The 22,219-nt window shown below is 43.4% G+C and overlaps 1 protein-coding gene across 1 annotated transcript in view; it reads right to left on the bottom strand.

Annotated features, from left to right (window-relative positions):
• FBXW8 (F-box and WD repeat domain containing 8) overlaps window positions 1-22,061 on the bottom strand; it is a 51,691-nt gene extending 29,630 nt beyond the window's left edge. The window contains exons 1-4 of the mRNA XM_083804051.1: window positions 21,728-22,061; window positions 18,979-19,083; window positions 12,026-12,190; window positions 11,327-11,415 (exon numbers count right to left, since the gene is read on the bottom strand). Of these exons, the coding sequence (XP_083660177.1) occupies window positions 11,327-11,415; window positions 12,026-12,190; window positions 18,979-19,083; window positions 21,728-22,024 (656 nt within the window). The 5' untranslated portion in view covers window positions 22,025-22,061. The remainder of the gene's footprint in view (window positions 1-11,326; window positions 11,416-12,025; window positions 12,191-18,978; window positions 19,084-21,727) is intronic.
• Between the last annotated feature and the right edge of the window lie 158 nt (window positions 22,062-22,219).

The following is a 22,219-nucleotide window of genomic DNA, read 5'->3' as shown; positions in this document are numbered from 1 at the left end:
CTCGGCAAGGATCTGCTGAATGCGAGAACTTCTTAGGGGTACCTCAGGTATGCCCTGGTGGGTTTGGGGCAGATACTACAGAATACCACAAAAGACGACCTCAGTCGTAATGCTCATTCCCATTCTGTCAGGAGAGAGAACCACGGAATCCCCTAGGTTAGAAAAGACTTTCAAGATCACCAGGTTTAACCATCAACCTGACCTAACGAGTACCACAGAATGGAGCATTTTATGTGCCAGGAGAACCACACAGCGCCTACCAAACTCTCACTTCATGCGTTTTGGTCCAGACATCCCACCAGTGCACCACAAGCCAAGACAAATGCCTTACGTTCGTCAGGAAGAGAAGGGAGGAGGGCAGTAAGGCATCTCCCTGCCCCCATCCCTCCAGCATCCCTCCTGCCCCGTTTCGCTCAGCACCACCACTCACCTCCTTCCCAGCGCAGCATGGCACCACCTCGGTCCCGTGCGGCAAACCTCACCGACAGAGAGGTGTTCCAAGACCACACTGGAAACCTAAATGGAGGTTTGGGTTTGGGCATTGAATCAGAATGGGGAAATGGGAGACATAAAGCACCTCCTCAGCTGACAGCACACCCCGCTGGCCATCGCTGCCGGTTCCCAGTGCACGGTGGGTCCGTACCAGAACTGAACTGGAAGAGTTTCAAACGCAAATGAGTCCAATTCCAACCTAAAAAATTTAATGGTTCAACTCCCTGCTTTTAATGCTGTTGTAAAGAGCAACACACTTTCAATTTGTAACCACAACAAAAGGCTTTTAAACTATTAAAGCAATGCCTTGCTGTAAAAAAATAAAAAGGCTGCTTTATTGCAGATAATTGACAAATCTGCCATATCAATATAGATGGCTGAAGAACACGCTGCACTGCACAGAACCTCGTCCTAGATAATTTCAGTATTTCTATTTATTTCCTACCACAAAATTTTTTTCCTTTACATTTCCCCCTGAAAATTTTGCTTGGGCTACCAGCTACTGAATGAAAGAACCCCAGATTGAAGTCTGCTGCCACAGAACAGGCAGAACGCTCCAAACTCATTCAGTTACTGATTTTTCTACCACAATGGATATGAAAAACCCACAGAGCTTTCTGCTGGAGACAGAATATACTATTTTTAATACAACAGCAAATACAGTCTATTGTTTGAAATAACCAACAGCATTCAGCTGCTGCTTTCCCCCATAGCCTACCACGCTGGGTATATTGAAATGATTATTCCAGTGGCACATACATACTCTGATATCTAATACAAGCCAGCTGCAAAAACAAAACAAACAAACAAAGCCACAAACAAACAAAAAAAACAAACCCAAACCTAAAACCCCAGGTTCTCAAGTTGAAACAAAAATAAAACTGTTACAGACCATACCTGATCTACTTCATTGAGAAAGGCTGTTCCAAGTCTTGCTTTCCTGAACACAACAGGGAGCAACACAAGACTATTGCTTACAGTCCCAAGTTTTTCCCTCTCCAGATACCCTCTGCCCTGATGCCTTCCGACTTTCTCCAGTGCCTGGCTTTCAGCTCTGGGGCTGCATGCTTCTCTCCCTCTTCACCAGATGCAGCCACCCTTCTCTTAGTGTTCGACAGACACTGCCCACCCAAGTAACTCAGCTTCTTTGATGGACCTACATTTCACTTTGCTCTTGTTCTTTTAAACATCTCAGTGTATCCACGTGAGTAGCAGCAGCTGGAGAAAGACAAGCTATATATATTTTTTTTTAACTGTATTTCTCTTCCTCACCCTGACAAGTCAGTTCTGTAACTCTAGACAGATATGTATACACATCTGTAAGAGAGCCTGCAAATTCAACTTAAGCTTTACAGAGGAGTAAAACAAACTTGCTGAAACAGAACAAGAGGTGTAATGCATGCGGTATAGAGAAACTGATAAAAATTAAGTTCATACGTTATCTACAAACGCACTACAATAAAAATACCTGCTCACTAATCAAAAGCATTTCAGCATCTTTTTACTGACAGTAACGTCATAATGAGATGAACAATTTCCTCGTGTCCTCTCGCATGAGTAAAAGCAGAAGACTGAAGGAGAAGGAGACGGGTTAAAAGCTGCTGCTGCCCCACGATGGCTGGGAAGCAGGTGGTGAAGTGCAGAGCACATGTGGGAGGAAGCAGAGATGGAGGCTGGGCACTGCTCTAATGAAGTGGTGCTGAAGAGGCAGGCGATTTGATAAGGAGAAAAACATCAGGAAACTGGTCAAAACACAGGATCTCATCTGAAAAAGCTCAACTGTGTTGGATAGCAATAGCCAGAACAAATTTGGGGAAGAGGAGGAGGGGGAGGCTGATCTCTCTCCAGAGCCCCAGATGTCTTTATCGTTGCCTAATGACAATTACACTCAACCAATTAAGACACTGCTATCACAGTTGCATTGTTAGTAAGCCTTTGGCCCTGAGTGTTGATGGCTGTCTAATTAGTGTTTGTGCAAAGTACAACTGCAACTAATATATAAACTGACAAATACACAAAAGAAAAACTGTTAACAGGAACATTTTCAAAACAGTAGAGACTCTACTCATTCAGTCCATGGCAGCAGCAAAGACAAACCGCTTTCCTTCATGGCCCACTTACTGCTGGCACCGCAGAATTTCACTTCAAACAAGCAGGTCAACCAGACCATCGCTGGCTTTCTGTTGAAAATGGATGTTGGTGTAAGTCCGTTTTGGAGGCTGCCTCAAGCACACCACTCCAGGGCAAGTCTCACTGCACTAGGTCTTAGGTCTAGGCACTAGTCTTAGGTCTGAACACCCAAGACTTTTGGTAAGACACTTCACAAATCGGTTTATATTTTTCATATTTTTTCTCTGAAGAAATCATAGCAAGAAAATAAAAAAGAAGGAGAAAGAAAAGCCTTTGTTTCACAGTCAGGTTTGATTTCCAGAAGGCAAAGTCTGTTCAGTTTCCAGATACCTGCGGTGATCAACAAAACAAAACAAAAAAATCCAACAACTTTGTTTCAGGCAGTCAGTGACCATCTGTTAATACTCAAAAGATCTTATTATGAAGTCCTTACAACGTCAATGCATTTTATTGAAGTCAGTAGGAATTTTGCTCAAGTAACAATCTCCAGCTATAGCTCTGTTTAAACGGATGCCTGTTGATAAGCAAGTAAAATAATGAGTATTTTGCACTGTCTTGCTGCAACAAGGATCTCAGACCTTTCATCCTTATTCCACCAAAAGCACCTAACCAGTCCTTCATGTCGTTAATTAAGGTACCTAATCAATGACCCCCCTCAGTAGACTTAAGAATAGAGTTCAATTAGCTATGCAAATCCAAGTCCAAACACCTTTGTTAGTTGGTTCAATCTGCTCCTAAAGCTTCATTTTTCTATAAGGCTCAAGTGAGAAAGTGATAATTCATAACGTTCAGTTTCAAACACCTCTTCATCAAACACGTTGCAAGTTGGAAGATATCTCCATTGCAACACACAGTGCTGAAATTATTAAATAGATTCTGCCACCTTCATTATACTCAACATTAAGACCCACAGCTTTTCCCTGAAGCGAGGGAGAACGATACACAGCTTGCTTACACGAGTCGGAGACACCTCACAAATAAGGCTGGATGAAAGATGTAGCAGCTCCCCAGCCTTCCTGTGCTCTCATTTACAGTTAGAGATATTGATTTTGCCACTACGTATAAAACCAGCAGATAGCTTGGCTAAGGGATTTCTTAAGAGAGATTCAGGAAAAAAGTCTAGTAGCAGTTACAGAATGCAATGGTGGAGTAAAGAGAGCTACTTTGTATGGCAGAAAGGAATATAAATGTAACACGATGACAAAAAATGAAATACAAGTGGAATAGAAAAGAGAAAGTTTTCTGCTATTTCACAGAGAAGTGGAAAGCTATAACAAAAAATACAAGAAAAAACAGATGGAAGTAAACAAAACCAGCACTTGAAACCATTTTAACACTGGTAGATCAACTTTATGTCCACGATTCCATTCAAACGTTACTTTGGGTTGCTAGCTACACGAGAGCAACTATGAAAAAAGTGACTGAACTTGTACCAAAACTGATTTGGAAACAGTCTGAGTCTTAACATGTAGGAAGTACATTCTGAGCATCCCTGTGACCAGTTCCTGAACACTTACAGAAACTAAGCTGGAAAAGAGCTTATACCTTCATTCTCATGGCCTTATTTAGGAAACCATAGCTCTAAAAAGTGGGTTAAGCTGCTTGAGATAGCACGCAGTTCTTCTGTTATCTGTAACGAAATTAACATTTCACCAAGTTCTTCTGTGTGCCTTACTTTCTTATTAATTTTAAGCACATGCAAATGCCATACCAAGGGAACAGAAACAAGCCAAAGGGTTATATGGCAGGCAAAACATTTTAACGAACACTTTAAAAAGAATTTAGAGAAAGCCAAACTGTCCCTAGCCATTTCTTTATTAAGGCCAAGAATCTCCCATCATTAAGAACAAAGTTCCATTAATGAAACCAGCTGCTCTGACCAAGGAAACATAGCACAGTGTGTACTGCCTATGGCTGCTGACATAGGAGTGGAAACGTACATTTTTTTCAAGAGAAGTCAGGAGGAATTACGATGTAATTTGGGAAGGATCTGGTACATCAGCCATATTATTTGATAAAAGGACAACCGTGTAATGGAACAAATAACACAGTGGCTCCGGTTTCAGACACGGGACTGAAAAGACCATTTGAGGATGATGTAAATTGATCTGTTTGTGTGTCAGAAGGGATGCAAACTGCAACATACTGCAAGAGCAGAAAGGAAAAGCATCACCTGAACTTTAAGGCACTGATGGCAACAGAGGCCGGTAGGTCACGAACACTGTAAAAATGAACTGTCCAAGAAATTCACAAAAGAAAAAGGATGGGCTGGTCCAGCCTCAGCAGAAAGCTGGGTTTTACAATAAAAATAACTGCTGTGACTTCAGAACAGCAGGCATCACTTCACATACAGCAAATCCCGCTGCGGCAACGCGTCCTTCCGCATCCAGTCAAACCTGTAAGTAAACCAATAGCTTAATGGTGGGCCAGGCTGGAAAGGGAGCTGTCACAAAGAGTCAGTATCAAGCTCCTACTATTGGTTTCACCTGAAAGGCTCTTTTTTCACCAGATGACAGAGAAGCCGATGTGCTTGTCACTTAACACAACCTTACCTAACTCCTAGAGTTTGTCATCTGACCCCTCTGAACTCGTGATGTCATCCCATTTTCAACCTCCTAAAGGTGACTCGCATGAAAAAACAGGTCTGACACTTATTACTTCTTAACAATGACAAGAATGAGTGAAGAGAGCACAAAGGGTTTGGGGGGAGGTTGAAGGAAGAAGGCAAGTGGTTTTGCATCCTCCCTTCCTGCTTTGTTTTATATCCAGGCTCTCAGCCACCGGGAGGCGAGGGAAAAACCTCTCCAAGTTGCGACATTATGCAAGTGAAACTGAAGCAATTCAATAAGGAAGGGGTTTGTTCAGGCTGTTTAAGACTTTGGTTTGTTAACTTTTATTCATTTTCATTACTAATTAATATTTTGGTTTCCTCAGGTCTGCATATTGAATTAAGATGCAAGAGCTAATAATAAATACCTAGAGAATAGCCCACAAGCCCTATAGCAAAAAAACAAATTAGATGAGAGTTGACATGAAGTTTTTAAAAGTGCAGAGAAGTATTTTCAAGCCTTTCGGGCTAGTTTCACACATCATTATGAAGCTAAAAAGGGTGGCAAGCCCATTTGTTAAAAAGTCATTTGCAGGTCACCTTTGAGCAAGAGGAAAGCAGTGCGGAAGGTGATCCTAGAGAACAAAGAAATCCACCATATACTAGCAACTGCTTTAATGTTGCTTATAGTGACTTCATGTTGCTTATAGTGACTTAAACTGCAAGGCCCAAACTGTTCAAAGACACTGCAGTGTTTAAACTCTAACTCCCATAAGACTCCAGAACGAAGACAACTTTATTAAAGTTATCTCGGTGCATTCAGCTTCTCAGTACGGCAGAGTCAAAATGTATCATTACCTCTAGAACAGACGATTCCCCTAACCACACAGGGTATTTAGAGAGTTCCTCTTTTGCTTCTCATTGCCTTTATTAAGCAACACTGCCCAAATAAAGGAGAAACACCATCTGTGCCAGGTAGCTCCACCCTGAAAGGAGAAGCGTTAACCTGCAGATTTATGGAGGGCACTCAGAGCAGATGGATCTCACTGGCCCTTACCTCAAAAAAAAAAAAAGTATCTGGGAAAGGAGAAGGAGGAAAACCTCTGAGGTTAAAATGTAGAGAGAAGAACCCAGGGCTGACTCCCAGCCTATCTGTAAGTGGTGCTGAGGCTCCATGCATCTGCTAATATGTCTCTGTGGCACAGCGCAGGCATGTGCCACTTAAATCTCCATTTATGCAAGCTCTTATCTATCATCCTTTCTTCAAAGAAAACTGAAGAAAGAAAAAGTGTCAGACACCTTTATATTTTCAGGCCTTTGGAACAGTGATCTAACTATGGATCTCTTCTGTTGCTTTCACTTGGAAAGCTTTCAGAGCTACAGGCAGCACCAGCAAAGCCGAAGTGCCCTCTCTGCAAGCATAAAAATAGCCAACGCAATGCCCAACAAAACATCAGCCTTGGGCCTGACGCAGACACGGTGTGGTTGTACACAGCGCAATGCGAGGTGAGGTGACAGCCGCCAACACAGGGCAAGTTTACCACGCAGTGCAAGGACACCCACAGGTGAGCATTTCGCAGAGCCAGAGCGCCTCACATCACACTACTGACCTGTTACACCACGAGATCCACTGCACAGTGACACCACCAGCAAGCCCCAGGTTCACACTCTGAGATCTGTATCTCACGGAGGACCTGACCTCTGACTACATACGCCTGTCGGCGTGTCTGTCAACACCATCAAGAAAAAAAAAAGGACTGATTTTACCATCCAAATATGCTCCTGCTTGAAGAACCCAGATTTGTTTAAGGTTTTATTAACAGAAAGTGAGCGAATCCAGGCATCCTGTATTGAAACCAAACGCACAACGGTATCAGGTAAAGCGAACATAAGCATCAGCAGTAATTTATAAGAGCCAAGCAAGCAGACATAATTGCTTTAAGTAAACTCTGACTTAAAGAAGAAACTACATTTGAATTGAATAAGGAGAGGGGGGAGGACAACATCTCTCTAAAGAAAATCCTTCGAGACATGTAACTGTAGAAAGGCTGGCAAATACAACATTGATTGGGAGTGAGGTAACCACAAACACCACTGTCTCAAATGAAAAGGGATTCAAGGTCTGACCCAGAAAACAAGCATCGTAACCGCTGGGATAAAATTTTAATGATAAACACAAGATGCTCTGCATGCAGGCCAGATTGAATTATCTGATGTCAGCCAGTAAATGTGAGGCGCTCTGAGAAAGAAGAGCTGCTAGCAGCCACCTTCGACTCACAGCTCAGGTTGCACTTAATCAATCCTTGATATTCTGCCATCTTCTGGCTTGAGCTTTGGCAGCAGCACGGGGAAAGTACAGGAGAGTGCAAGAAAACAGGGACGTTTCTCTAAGGAAGAGCCAACCCTGTATAGCTCATCTTTGCCTCTTTAAAAGAAATTAATAAAGAGATCCACTCCTGGACCAGTTCAGGCAAGCTATGCCTCTGTGGATTACACTCACAGCCACTGTTATAAATCACCCTGTCTACAACCTGTACAAATTCATTTTGGGAAAGATTAAAACAAAAACAAAACCTCTACAGCAACTAAAATAAAGCTGCATCATTCCACTTTCCAGCAGAGTCTGAAGCAGTGTAACGAAGCATGCGAGATGAGGTCTATCAGAGCACATTTTTCCCAGGCTTGCTCCAAGATCCAAAATACACAACATTTCTGCTGGAGAACCTTATTCTCCCCTCCTTTTTATTTATTTTAATTTTTATAACCATTCTCTGATCTCCCAAGATCCTGAGCTGAACCTCCTGAAACCAGGGAGCAGCTGCTACGCACTGCCACAGTTTCCAGCCATAAAGGCAGAACGTAATGCCTGGCTGGCCTGACCGAGCTGAGCCAGAGCGCTGCAGCTGCTCCCCGAAGTCAGGCATCAAAAACCTGCTCAAAACTGAGTGGCCCTATTTGTCTCCAGTGCAGCAACCTGAATATAGAAGGAAAAAAAGGTAAATGATGCCACAAGCCACCGCTTACAAAAAAAAAAAAACAGAAATGCACAAAATTAGCTCTAAGATCATCACCAATTTGTCCAACCTTCCAAAGTCACAGGCTGTTGTTTAGCTGTATGCACATGGCAAGCCTCGCTGTAACCTATGATTATTCACATGTAAAGCTAAGCACGTAAGTGTTTGTGAAACTAGAGATATAATCATTAAATGTAACAGATAATTGATATTTATACTGAGAAGAAAATTGACTTCTGTTAACCTCAGCTATTAAATTACTTCTTCAGTACTGAAAGAATGCAACGGCTAACTATTGATCACTAGATTCATTACACTTTTATGACAAATTTGAAAGCACAATGCCATTAAGTACAATACTATAAGCTGGGAGAGAAAGGGGTGGGTTATGTTTGGATTTAAACAAAAAAACCCTTCAATCTACCTAAATAGTTACCAAATGTACATAATGGAGAAAGTAATTCCCTGCACAATCAACTAATGTCCTTGTAAGTTTTAACTCTAAGTCTGTCTTTTTTGATCTGCACTACTACAAATGGAATAAAAACATTTATACAAAAATAATGCAACAAACAACAAATTTGAAAAGATCTGTATGCTCTGCCAGAGATCTGCCAAAAAAAAAAAAGTTTTTATTTTTTATGGGGGATGAACTAGAAATTTTATTCTTGAAGACTGCATTCTCTCAGGTAGTGAAAATCAAAAGATGAGAAAAGAGAAAACAGTCAGGAAACAATGATCTGTGTATGATGCTGAAGACACCTGAGGCAGCAGACACATCCAGCTTTTGTAACAGCACCAGTAGTCACATTTTCTTATTGTTGCATCTTCCTCAATTAGTTGAATAGTTTTTGAGATATTACCGGGAGGAGAGCAGTGGGCTATTGTCTTGTAGACTTTGATCATCATTGGCAAAACAACAAATTCACCTTTGGAGCAAGTTACAGAACTGCTTTTGGCTCACAGCAATTTGCGAGATGCCTGCAGAGATCTCAAGCTATCAGAGCAGAGGGAGTGGCAAGAGGTAAACAGCAAAGGAAGTAACACAATTTTTGTGTTCCAATACCCTAAACGTTTAATTTACTGAACAGGTTAAGTCAAACAGCTGAATTTGATTTCCTCATGTTGTTTTATCAAATGTACGCTCAGCGCTCCATAAAAGGACACTTCATTCTCAAAATTCATTTTCTCACGGAAGGGAAATTATTGAAAAGTAATTTAAGTGAAAACCCCAACATCACTTTTCCCAATGGAGGTGCACGTGCAGCTTTTCCCTCAGTTGTCTCTCACCTGCTCACTTATTTTTGTGAACGTCAGTTCCTCGAGAGCACACCTCCTTTCCCTGTGCCAAAGCAGGTGAACTCACAAGAATCAAGAGCACTGAAAGAACTAGGAATCAATATGAAAAGATCATCCGAAACCATGCATAAGCCTGGCTTCTGTGATACACCAAGCCAAAATATAGACTAGTGAGTTTAACATACAGGACAAACCTCCTTTGTTTATTAATCCTTTAGAAATTATTCTGCCTACCTTCTACGTACCGCATGTTTGGATATAAACACAATGGAGAAAATGAAGAAAAAGAAGAGCTGGAGATTTTGGCAGCAACGTGGAGACAACTGGGGTTTCTGGCTCCCAAAAAAGTACAGGAGGTTTCATTAGAGACAGCGGAACAGACACAGTAGTGCGGACCCCTAGCCAAGGCCAGGAAACACAGTGCCCAGGCTGAAGGGCACAAAAGAAAGGCAGGCTGCAATCTGCAGAGCTGGATCCCAGCTGCAGCCAACAGCAGCCTGGGCCCCGTCGTGTCCTACAGGAGCCTCCGCGGCCCAAGGAAACCTCGGCGTCAGGCAGGAGCAATGCAAGTCCTGCCGTACTCCAGCTGCACGAGTTTTTCAAGCCTCTTCCCACGGCCACTGTTTAGGTTAACCACCACTGTGTGGCACTGCCCCTCCAGAGGTCACACGCTACACGAGTCTTCGGCAGAAGCGTTTTTACCATTTTAATGCAACCGACTCCAGTAGCAAAAAGCATTGCATGGAAAGCTGAGAAAGAGCAGCAATAGTCAACGAGATGACGGGACAGCAAAAATCAGAAAGTGAGACCTCCAAAAGGAGAAGTGAAACAAGGGGGAGAGCACCTAGTAAACAGTAAACACAGTAAAAGCTTGAAATTCCCCTTTCACTCCTGCTGTCTCCTAGTTCACATTTCAGCTTTCACTTGCCCAACAGCATTCAAAAGCATTTCAGTGTATAGGGGAGTTACCTACACACAATATATTTCAAGCCACCCTTCCTTTAACTGACGAGTCAATTTTACAGTATTTTATAGGCAGTTTTCTCTCATACCGCAATGTGTAAGCAAACCATTAACTTGGAGTGCTATAAAATACGGGACTCTGGTATGTTAGAGGACAATGTCCTCTGCCCCAAGATGATATCACTTCTATTTACTAGCGTGACTTCTTCTGGAAGGCTAACTATTAATGAACCTGTAAAATCCGAGCACAATGCAGTAAAACCTTACCTCTACTGAGGCAAGTCATGACAACCACTGCCAAGAGTTTGGGAGGTTCTTAAGATGGCATTTTAAAAGTGTAAGACAAGTGAATAACTAATACTAAATCACAGTCCTGACAAAGTCTGATATTACGAGAAGAGGAGATTGAGTTTCTCCATGTTTTTCTTCCTAATTGTCTTTTAAAAATAGGGTAGAACAGTGATAGGCCTAAATTTATCTTGCCACAGGACACACTTATCTTTCAGATGAGAAGATTTTCATGGAAAAAAAAGTAATAAACTATTTTTCAATATGTATCTATTTCATTCTGTGTGTTTCTGCAGCAAAGCAGTAGATATAGTTCATTGGAAATTGGAAAATTAATTGGAAAGTTCATTGGAAAGTACTACAGTCTTTACAGGGACTATACTGAAGTTACAATAAAAACTTGTACTACTGAAGCGATTTGTAGATACCTATAATTATCACTTACCTTAGGATCAAAGTTTTTCACCCACAAGGGAACTGCAGCCAAAAAAAATTCACCCTTGTTGCTTCAAACTGATGCTTTATTTGAATTTGTTAAAAGGCAGCATGAGATTTCAGTGAAGGACAAATGAGCATTACACAACATACTCACCCAGCAATAACGACTCCATCAGAAGAATGTACATCACAGAGAACTTTCCCCAGCTCATACTGCAGCTGACTCACAGCACCGATGCGGTTCTGTGCAGAAAGATGAGACACGGTGTTGGTATTGCAATGTGTTCATCTACCAAGTTCATTCGCTTCCTCACAGCAAACTCCGAGCTTTTCTATTGCTCCTGACAAGCTGCAGTGCAGCTGAGAGAGGACTGATCTATTTTATGCTTGCCTCCTGGATTTTTTTACAGACAGAAAACGAAGGAGAAAGCAGCTATCATTCTCCATTATCATTCACAATCGTTAAGCAGAGAAATGTAACTATCACAACAAAGACATGGGAGCTTGCTTTCTGCTAAGATATGTAAGGAACTGAGAAGGAGCCTTCGTCTTAAGGGCTGATTGTCATCACCACAGGATGGCTGAAGTAAAACCATCGCTCTTTCACCAAAGTCAAGGGAGTAGCACGGCAAACAGAAAGACTCATTCCCCAGAAGTAATCAGTCACTAAGGAGCAAAAAAAAATAATTACAGCTGGGGCAAAGTCTCATAAATCCCCCAGCAGCTTTTCCCTTTTAACTAGCAAAAAGAAGCTGCAATACAAAAGACGAGCTTTTCACTGTCACTTGTTTGAACGAGGTTCCCACTTTTCTACAGCACCTGGATCCCATTAAACCAATCTTCCCCTTTTTACCTTCCAGTTGGTTCTCAAAGTGCGCTCTTTGGCACGACAGTCCTTAAGGGCGAGCTTCCAGCAGGAACGATCAGAGATGCTTGTATCTAATAGGTATCCTTCCTGTTGGCACAACCGGTACCACAACACCTCATCTTCTGCAAGTACTTTCCATGTTCTGCTGACCTAGAAATCAAATACACGTATTTTATATATATGTATATAGAATTATGATGTTAAATTATTAGCAGAAGTTCAATTTTACATAAAACAATATAACATTTCTGTTCATTCTCTTGAGAATAACTGAGTCAAAACGCTTTGTTTCTGATCCATTAAAACTCCACACCAGTGTTCAGCGGCCACAATCCTAACCTGAAATATGAGTGTCACACAAAATCTGGAAAGGAAAAGCAGCAAAAAAAAAATGGTTAAGACAGTACTGTAAGCTTCAAGCAAAAATATGAATTTATTTTCATATTTATAGCTAAGAAAAACCCTGCAGATCACACCACTATCCTACTGACAATGCCTGATTAGGTGGTGACAGTGATTTCACAGCATGGCTGAGGTTGGAAGGGACCTCTGGAGATCACCTGGTCCAAGCTCCCTGCCCAGCAGATTGGTTAAGAAGGGTCAGGGTTAGGATTTGGAGAGAGAGAACGTGCAGACTCCTTTGTGAGTGGGGTTGGGAAAGGGCTGCCAAAGGATGAGGGCTACCCAAAGTTCTCCATCGTGAGCGCTATTTCGTGGGTGCCCTAGGTGGGCTGCTGTTGGACCTGGGTGCTGGCAGGGGTTAGGAGAGAGAGAAAGCACCTTTTTGTAAGGTGTGCACCTCTTGTATTACAGCTTGCATAAACAGGAATGAATTATTCAGGTTTTCAAGTAGCCTCAAGTTGCTGTTCATTTCAGAGGGTGCAGCTTCATAATTAATTGCAGGCTTAGATTTAAAGATTCAAGAGGTAATAGGCAATTTAGGTAGCATTTGTAATTCTTAATCTAAAAAAAACAACAGGTTTAGCCAATGAAAGCTGCTGCCAGTGAAAGCAGCAACCAATCACACACTGTTTCCGGAAGACTAAAAAAACCTTCTCAGTCTGACATCACTTTTTGGATGCTTAATTGTAAGCTGCTGTGTCTCACTCCCAGGATTGCACCTAAAAATCTAGGTCTCCTGTTCACAGGAAACTCACAGGACCACCTCCTCACGTTTACTTGCCATTCATTCCACGTTTACACACAAGTAAAACACGGCACAGTGCAGTGAAAAATAAACCATCACTTGTTCTGTATTTTTTGAGATTAATTCCTTTTATATTTTGTTATCAGCATGCATGCATTGCATCAGACTTCTTAAAAACATAGCTCTGAACTATGAAGCACAGCTTCACAAGATTATCTATACTATGAGGACCACCGAAGGTGTAAGATCCTTTTAGGTGGTACAGATGTGCAGTAAGGCCACAGAGCACAAGCCACTGGAGTACCCAAGCGGGCAGTGCGGCTTGCAGAGAGGTTGAGGTCCAGAAATCTCTCGGTCACATAAATGTGACCCTGCCTTACAGGTCTCCTCGGGTCACAGGAGTGCAAAAACACCGTATGTGCCCAGATCTCTCCTTGGAAACTTTATGAAGCTTCTAGCTGTTTTATTTACGTTGTGCTGTCTGGGTTGGTCTTCTTGTAAGGAGGCATGCGTAACATTTCTGCTGTCGAAAAACAACGTCCCATTAGGAATCAAGAACTGCATCATACCTCGTGACCCATTTCTTCCAGGATAAAAGGAAAGGGTTTGATACCTGAGAAAACTCGGGGGAAGACTGAGCATCATACAGATGTTTCTAGCACAGCTTGATGCTGCCACAGGGGCCGTTCAGGCTGGGTATCAGGAGAAGGTTCTCCACCGAGAGGGTGGTCGGGCACTGGGACAGGCTCCCCGAGGATGTGACACGGTCACGGCACCAAGCCTGCTGGATTTCAAAGAGCGTTTGGACAACGCTCTCAGACACATGGTCTGAGTTTTGGGTGGTCTGTGCGGAGCCAGGAGTTGGACTCAGTGATCCTGTGGGTCCCTTCCAACTCGGATATTTCGTTATTTTCTATCCACACAGGAGAGCAGTTCTCGAAGAGGAACGTCCAACTCCAGCAGAGCTGACGTTCTAGTTAGTCACCAGAAGAGACACAACCCTTTCCCATCATCAAAGAAAACAACCTGGATAGGGCAATAACAACTGCCTTACAGATTACCCAAACAGCACCAAGTACCCTCTAGCATGATTTGGCATTCTGTAGTAAAAAAGCAGGGACTTCAGTGCTTAATGCTCCTGCCACTCTAGGGACACTCTCCCGAAGTTCAGAAGAAAAAAAAAAAAACTGCTACACTTTAATGGAGAATTTGCTCTTGAATTGATTGTAAAGCAATATAAACCCACACAGTATTGCTCAAAGGAAAAAAAAAAAAAAAGAGCTTTTTGCTGACACAAAAAAGCAGCTGTTCCGCAGTAGTTGAGCACCCTGGCCAAGCTTGGTGAACAGTGAAGGCACCTCTCTCTGCCCCCAAAACAGGGGCACATTTCTGCTGACACGGAGGAGGCTAATGCACAAACAGAAGCGAACAAAGCCCAACTATGCCCACTTGCTTTAAAGGAAAGAAAAAAAAAACAAAGCAAAAAAAACATAGACCTTTGGAGTTTGCCAAAACAGACGGTGTTTGTACAAACCTTTCTGGTTTCAAGGTCTTAAAAGCATTTTATAAAGACATTAAAAAAAAAGAAGAGGGGAGGAGGACTACATAAAATTTAGACTGCCTATTCAACTTTCAGGAATAAACATTTAAGGGGAATAGAGATCCTATCCTATTATGATTTTTTTTAAGTCAAATTACATCGAATCCTGCTGCTTTACAAGCATGAATTTCCAAAGGGTCCCTAACACAGCCTTTTCTTAATGCACCAAAACTGGCATGACAATCCTTTGTAAAAGCCCCACTGAGCGAGCCTCAGCTGCAAGAAATCTCTAATAAAAGTGTCTCAAGCATTTCACTTTACAGCACCACTGTGAGCTGCTGCATTAAAACCAGCCATTGGCTTGAAGTCAGCTTTATTATATCTGCTTGACTTCGAGTTTCAGGTGAGGCACTGAAAGCCAGAGTATTACAGCTTTATTTATATGCACCCATACGTCCTGCTTGTTGGAGAGGAGCTGAGGCACGCAAAGCTCTTATTAAACTATGAGCATAATTATTTCCAAACCTACACTACGTACAAACTCCGACAACGATCAATGACAACATCTTACAGCGTTGTTTATAGATTTAGAGTCTCCAATTAAATTTTGTCGTTAGCTTTCCTATTATCCTTTTACTACGGTTCTCAACTGTTCTCAGTAAAGAAACTTCGTTTTCCCCTGGGCTCTACATGGGAACAATTTTATATCTCTAGTTCAGCAAGCAATAATGCTCAGAAGGTCTTCAAAGGCTTTTGCTGACATAGGTTTTGCTATGTTGTTTTGTGTTCAGGGGATTCTTTTTTTTTCTGTGCAAAAACAAGCAAAACAAAGAAACTAAAACGAACCCACCTCTTCCATCAAATCCTAAATTCTTCTAATCCTGTCTTAATCAACTGGCTGAAATCCTAATGAAGGTTTATTCATCCCTCCCCATCTGATAACAGTCTTTGTTTCGTTAGGTTTGTTTTCTTCCCTGGTCACACAAAGATAGATTCAAGGTTCATTTGCTGAATCCAGGGGCCTCAATTAGAAATATCTGGACCTTCAATTCAGTACAACACTTGGCGCCAAATAGTATTTAAGCCAAAGCCATTCAGATGCACATTTACCAGGTGGAAGCTGCTCATCTTTTCAATTCACAGCCATAATGTTATTTTAAGTCTCATTCTGAGCCCCTGAATCAGGAAATCCTTATCCACCCGTTTCTCTGCTCTCCCTCTCCTAACCAGGAGGATGGGTGATTATTTTTACCCATAAACAACCATGATAAAAAAGCATGTTCATAAAATAACTGACATTTTATTTTTCAAATGTCTAAACGCTACCAGTTTAACAATTCCAGAAGCTTTAACAGCAAGCATCTGCAATTCTTGATTTATGCAATTCACTCAAATTCCTAGAATGAGTCTCCCTGGGCCTAGATACACATACAGTTGTCGTGCTGGGAAACGTTTCTAAATCATCTCAAGATGGAAATGCTCACACCTCTGCCCTAGCACTGCTATAATTCCATACATGCTCTCCAGAAGTATTTCACACCACAACATGTCATTTACGTAGCTTTTGGTATTTACTAGAAAGCAGTAGCACAGCTGTAAGAACACAAAGAACTTCCCAGATGGAACATGTCACCTTACCACAAAGCTGGCAGTTTGAAGGTCACATCCTAAGGCCACGAGTGAATTCAAGCCCAGATGCCTACAGCATCAGCCCCAAATACCACAAGGGGTTCTGGTGCGTTTCAGTGTGTCATGCTCGTAGTGACCCCAGTGATTGTTTTCCTTTTTCCTCTACATCACGACCACGAGGAAGGAGAGGCTGTTCTCAAATCCTCGTTGCAGAAGTCACAGAACAGCAGCTCACAGCATGGATCCTTCCTCCAGTGGTCAGAAGAGAAATCAAAAGGTGCTCTTACTAGTCTGTAGGGGCAGCACAAAGCTGGGGAAAAGAAGTGGTGCTGCTCTGCTGAGACATTAAGTCCCAGACACCTTTTTCCTCCAACTGTATATAGGGGATACCTGCTGGGACTGGTCTGCTGGATACTACCGAATATCACACAGCTACTGCGAACCCACCAGAGCTCAGGAACCGGTGACACCATTAATTTACGGGCTGCACATGGCTTTAGTATTTCAAGTGCCATACGGATAGCTTGTGTTTTATGGCACTAATTCCAAAAATCAAAGAAAAGCTGCGGGGAAGAGGAGGAGAGGGAAATATCAGGGTGAAATTAAAGTTGTCCAGAGCAGTCTGTGGTGTGGTTAAATCTCAAAAACACTCCGCAGTCGGGCTACTTTACTGTTAGTCGGTTACCAATTTGGCATAAAGAACTAAGCAAACAGGTTTTCTCCGAAGGCACTCACATAGTTCATGATGCCAATTCCACTAACTGGCCCAATTTCACTAAAATCCCAGGGCGCTTTAATAAAAAAACCCTTTCTACGACAACACCGTAAAGCAGCAGGGCTTTCCATTTAACAGAAGAGGACTTCACCCCCCCCCCCCTTCAAAAACAAACTCACCAAGAGAAAAATGAAAATGGTATTTATTTTTATTGCTTTGCTTTTTATTTAAACACATAAAAAGAAGCTAGCTCCGCACTAAAAGCATTGGATATTCATCTCATTCGGAAAACCTTGTAAAACACCAGGCATTTGCTCAGCTACCTGTCAGCTGCCACTTAGGTCCAACTGACTCAGCCTTAGAAGGCAAATGAGAAACGTGGAAAATTTCCTAAGTATTAAACACATCTTATGAGAGCAGGTTCAAGTTAAAAACAAACGTGAGAGAGAGAAATCAAACGCAGCTCAAGTGCAGAAAAAAGGAGCAGCCCCTCAGCAGCCAATCTTTTACTATGCCATGAGGTAACCTGATCATGCCTGAGAGAAAGAAAAAGAGAGAGAGAATAACCTTAAAGTAATCCACTCCAAAAATGCAATCCTGCCCCTTTTTGCGGAATGTGGCCTTTACAGGTTGTACCTCTCTATGTCAAACAGCACAAACTCAAGCATATCTGAAAGCTTTTTCTTCTTCTAGACAGCACCAAAAATAATTCTAGAGATTTTTTTTCACCTCTGCAACAGAAGCCTGGCAAGAGTATTTCTCTTCTGCCAGTCTGCAATCCTAAAAGGCACGAGCAAGTCGAAGACTAAAGGAATAAAGACCTGTAACTATTTAAAACCATGACTTACTCATACTGAAGGGTAAAATCCCATTTTAATTTCAAAGCGTGTGCAATTTGGTTAATATTTGTGTCTAGTTTACCATCCACTACAGATGTCCCCTGTCACTTCTCAGTTTTTACACAGTAACATTTCTGTATCTTACAAACAGTCCTGGGAATACCTCGAGTATAACACAAAGAACCATTCTGATTGGATTTTGCAATGTTGCAAGACGTGCTTTGCACATCACAGTTCAATAAACACCAGCCGGAAACACTAAACAGCGATCATGGGAGAAGTTGGCAACGCATATCCACAACATTCTACTCTATTTCACAGGGTAATCAGCCCGTGCTGATTAAGTTTGCTTTGGAGACTCGTTCAGAGAGGAGGTTCATCATTCAGTGTGTGGAGAAAGGAGGCAGAGACTCAGTAACATGGGCTGAGCAGTCCTAAGTATAAACACGTGCACGTTGTGTGTATGGCAGTAAGGCCACGTGAAGAGAGAAGCAGTTTACAACAATGCAAGAACTGCATCTGAGAACAGACTTCTAAAAGCATTATCTTAAAGCATTGCCAGAGAATAACATAGACTAGGGGAGGATCAGGAATTAGCCTTACATGAAGTTATCTAAAGACAAAAAGTTGCTACTCCACTTTTCTCTACAATACTCGTCAGCTTTCCATGGCTCAAGCCTCACACTAAAACGTGGGGGAAGCAGCTTTGTTGCCATTCCCTTCTCACTGTAAAGTGCTAAGCTCTAAATATTACAGCAAGACAGTCATTTGCTTCTGGCTACATTGGCTTGAATCAAAAGATCTTTGGAAGCATTTCTTTTAAATGTTAAGGTTTCACTTACGTGCAAGTCACAAATGTTTTGGCTAACTATACTCGACTGGAGGCCATAAATCTAGCTCGGTTATGACTGCTTTTCAGTAAGCAGTTTTGGAAGCATTTCCAAAAGTGCAATCAGCTGAGCCACTAGGGCTAACCCACACCTTCCTTGCATCAAAGTGCCTGACTGTTGCTTGAACGTCTGCCCATTCTGTGAGGAATAAGGGAAGCAAACGGCCAGCGGTGCTTACCTGAGCACACCTTCCCAATTCAGCCTTGCCCAGGTACTGAAAGATCTTCAATGCCAGTTCATAAGGCAGCTGGACGTCAAAGAAAGGAACCTCATTTATTTCATTCTGAAAAGAAAAAAAAAAATCTGCTAAGATTCTTTATTGCACAACTAGATACCACTAAAAGTTACCATGGTATTAAGAAAGGAGATTGTCTACTCGTACTCGGAGCCATCACTTCCATAATAAAGGCAGAAGTAATTCTCCCTCTCCATCCCATAACGGCGCAACATCAGACAGATCATGCTGGCATGAAGATATTCGAGCTACTCCCTCTTCTCCCTGAATTGTATTAGGTAAATGGGAGTCATATTGCTAACTGGAGCTAAAAAGCAAATCAAAGAGGACTGCAAGGCTTGTCTGTTGTCAGATGGCACAGAACTTGTCTTGACTTTCTAATAATACTATTTCTCTGAGGTTTCAGAGTCAAAAAGACCAGAAACAGATGATGGAAAACGAACTACCGTTTTGATTTTAAAACTGAATGGAGATGACATTACTGTCTGTTTCTGTCCTTCATCAGGAACATCAATTTCATTTTTAATAGGAAATGTGTTGAGAGAGCTGCTGCTTTAACTAATTATCACAAAAACACTTCTACACCAAAGAATCCATCACTTACCCAAATAACTAAATACAACATACATGCCCTAGAGGGGCTTTTTTCCTTAACTACCTCATTATTAAATCTTGCGATTGCTGCATCAAGATTTGTCCTCTCCTGCATTTCTGTCTGGAGACTCCAATTTTTCTATACTATCTAACACAGAGAGAGCAAAATCAGCCCATTGTAAGCATTTCCATAAGTCACTCTGAAGTTGTATGCTCCGGTGGTTTTTTTCCTGGTGTCCATGTCCTGCCTCTCAGGTGTGCCAGAACTCCCAACTGTTCTCATCACCCTCCGCTGTCTGCTACCAGAAAGTCAGGCAGACTCCAAATCAGGACCGTGTTCTGCTTCTTAGTGCTTCTCTAGCCCTGATACCTTTGTAACTTTTTTAAAGTAGTTATCTTCTATAACAGCTCCTCGCTCGTTTAATCCTAGATTCTTTGCAGTGCCAATAAACTGGCAATAATAGGTTTATTTACAGTACAATTACACAAGGAAACTATTGTAAAATAAAGTGAAAGATGCTAATGTAAAGCTTTTTCCACACTAGAGACAGGTGTGTGGACAGCACAAAGATGGGCAAAGTTCCCATTAGGCCTTTTTAGCAAGACTCCCGCTGTCTATAATAAACACTGGAACCTTGCACTTGTTCTGTAGTTACTTGAAGTCAGACCTGCAGCCAACCCTCCTGCTCCCATCCCTTCTCACACAACAGCCTCCTACACAAACGGCCCCTTCTCCTCTCCCTTCCTTCTCGACGCCCTCCAAACGAGGACCGCTGGCTCCACTCCCCGCTGTGGATTTCCACAAACACTGTTTTCACGTGGTTTAAACTGGACCTATTTCCAAATGGGACACCAAGCAGTATTAAATAAATAAAGGGGCTCTACGAGTGCATTTCCACGGCCACACGCAGGCAGACCCCGAGCTGGCCAGATGCGAACCAGCCCGGGTCCAGGAGCCACACAACCGTTTTGGAGCAACGCGCTGCCCAAACAAATAAGATGAGCCATTCGGCAAGGCTTATTAGCTCTAGGCGTATGAGCCCGGGCACAGCACCACTACGAACGTACTGCTTCCAAATTGGAGTTGACTCGCTTCCAACCAGCAGAACCTGCTCTGGCTGCACGTACCAAAAGATATCATTGGATCCAGGCTGCCTACAGACAGGCCGGTGTAGGCACAGCACTCAAGGCTGACAGCTCCTTCATGGAAAAGTAAAAAAAAAAAAAAAAAAAAGAAAGAAAAAAGCAGCTATACGGATTTTTAAGCTGACTTGTAGGAGTGCTTATAGTCAAACTGTAAGCACAGTGCTTGTGACAAAGCACAAGCTCACACCAACTCCATCCTAAAGCAATCTCAATGCTAGGGAGAGATCCAGGTTGTCCCTTCCTACACCCCAAAAACCCCTGCAGCCCGTTACTAGCGCGGCGCTCGCCGAGCGGTAACGTTAAGGCAGCATCAGCCCGACTCCAAGTCTACTGGAATGAATCCAAAACTCAAATACTGCCATCCCCTCTGAGACAGATTTGGGCTCCTGTGTACTAATGGAGCGCTAATTCTTTAAATGGATTAATTTGTGCCTTGCAGACAGAAATTTAATCTGTTCCTTTTAATTTTTTTTTAAGCAAAGAGTAATTAGTCACAGTTAGGTTAGCGAGCAGCAAGAAAATGGGTTTCCCCCCTAGTTTTTCTACTCTGTAAATAAAATCTCTATTGCATTTAGAGGATTTACCAAAATAACTTTTAACTGGTTCAGAACTGTATTTAAAACTATTTCCCAATTAACTCCTCGACGTAAAGCATCCATACTTGTTTTCCTACTACGCTGCAGCGTCACAGGGCAGGACAGCCTTCATTACAGCTCCCGCGTCAGACAGCTTGAATAAGCAAAAAAAAGCACAACACAACCTTATTTTAATCGAAGAAAACGCCCCGATACCGCCTCAAAGGCTGCAAGGCAAACTCGGGAGAGCTGAGAGCGAGCCCCCGACCCTTCAGGGGCCGACCCCACAGCCGGCGGACCCGCGGGGGTCCCTCCTGGAGCTCTCCCCCCGCCGCCTCCCCTCAGCCCCGGCCGGGCCGCGGCTGTCCCCGTCCTACCAGGTCGCGGATGAGCTGCCCCAGCAGGTCGTCGCCGTCCCCGCCTCCGTCCCCCGCGGCCTCCTCGGCGGGGCGGGCGGGCGGAGGGCTGCGGCGGGCCGGGGCTTCGCCGCCATCCAGCAGGCCGCGGGCCAGCACCAGGTAGCCCGGTTCCCTCGGCTCCCCCGGCTCCCCGGCTTCCCTCGGCTCCCCCCCGCCGGGCTCGGCCGCCTCCCTGCGCCGCCGCTTGCCGCCCCCCGCCAGCTCCTCCCGCCAGCGGCGGCGGAACAGCTCCAGCTCCGCCGAGCCCCCGGCCATGGCGGCGGGGCCGGCCCGGCCCAGCCTCCCGCCGGCCCGGCGCGGAAACCGCCCCCCGCGCCCGCCCGTTCCGCAGCGCCATGGTTCCTACCGCCGCCGCCGCCGTTTTGGGGCGGCCGGGGTCGTTCCCGCAGAGCCGGGGGGACGCGGCCGGGGGCGGCGGGAGCGGGGCTCCGGGGGGCGGCCGCCGCCGGG

Source organism: Anser anser, assembly GCF_964211835.1.
Source record: "Anser anser genome assembly, chromosome: 18".
NCBI classification, from domain to species: Eukaryota; Metazoa; Chordata; class Aves; order Anseriformes; family Anatidae; genus Anser; species Anser anser.
This window is presented reverse-complemented; position numbering and strand designations above follow the sequence as displayed.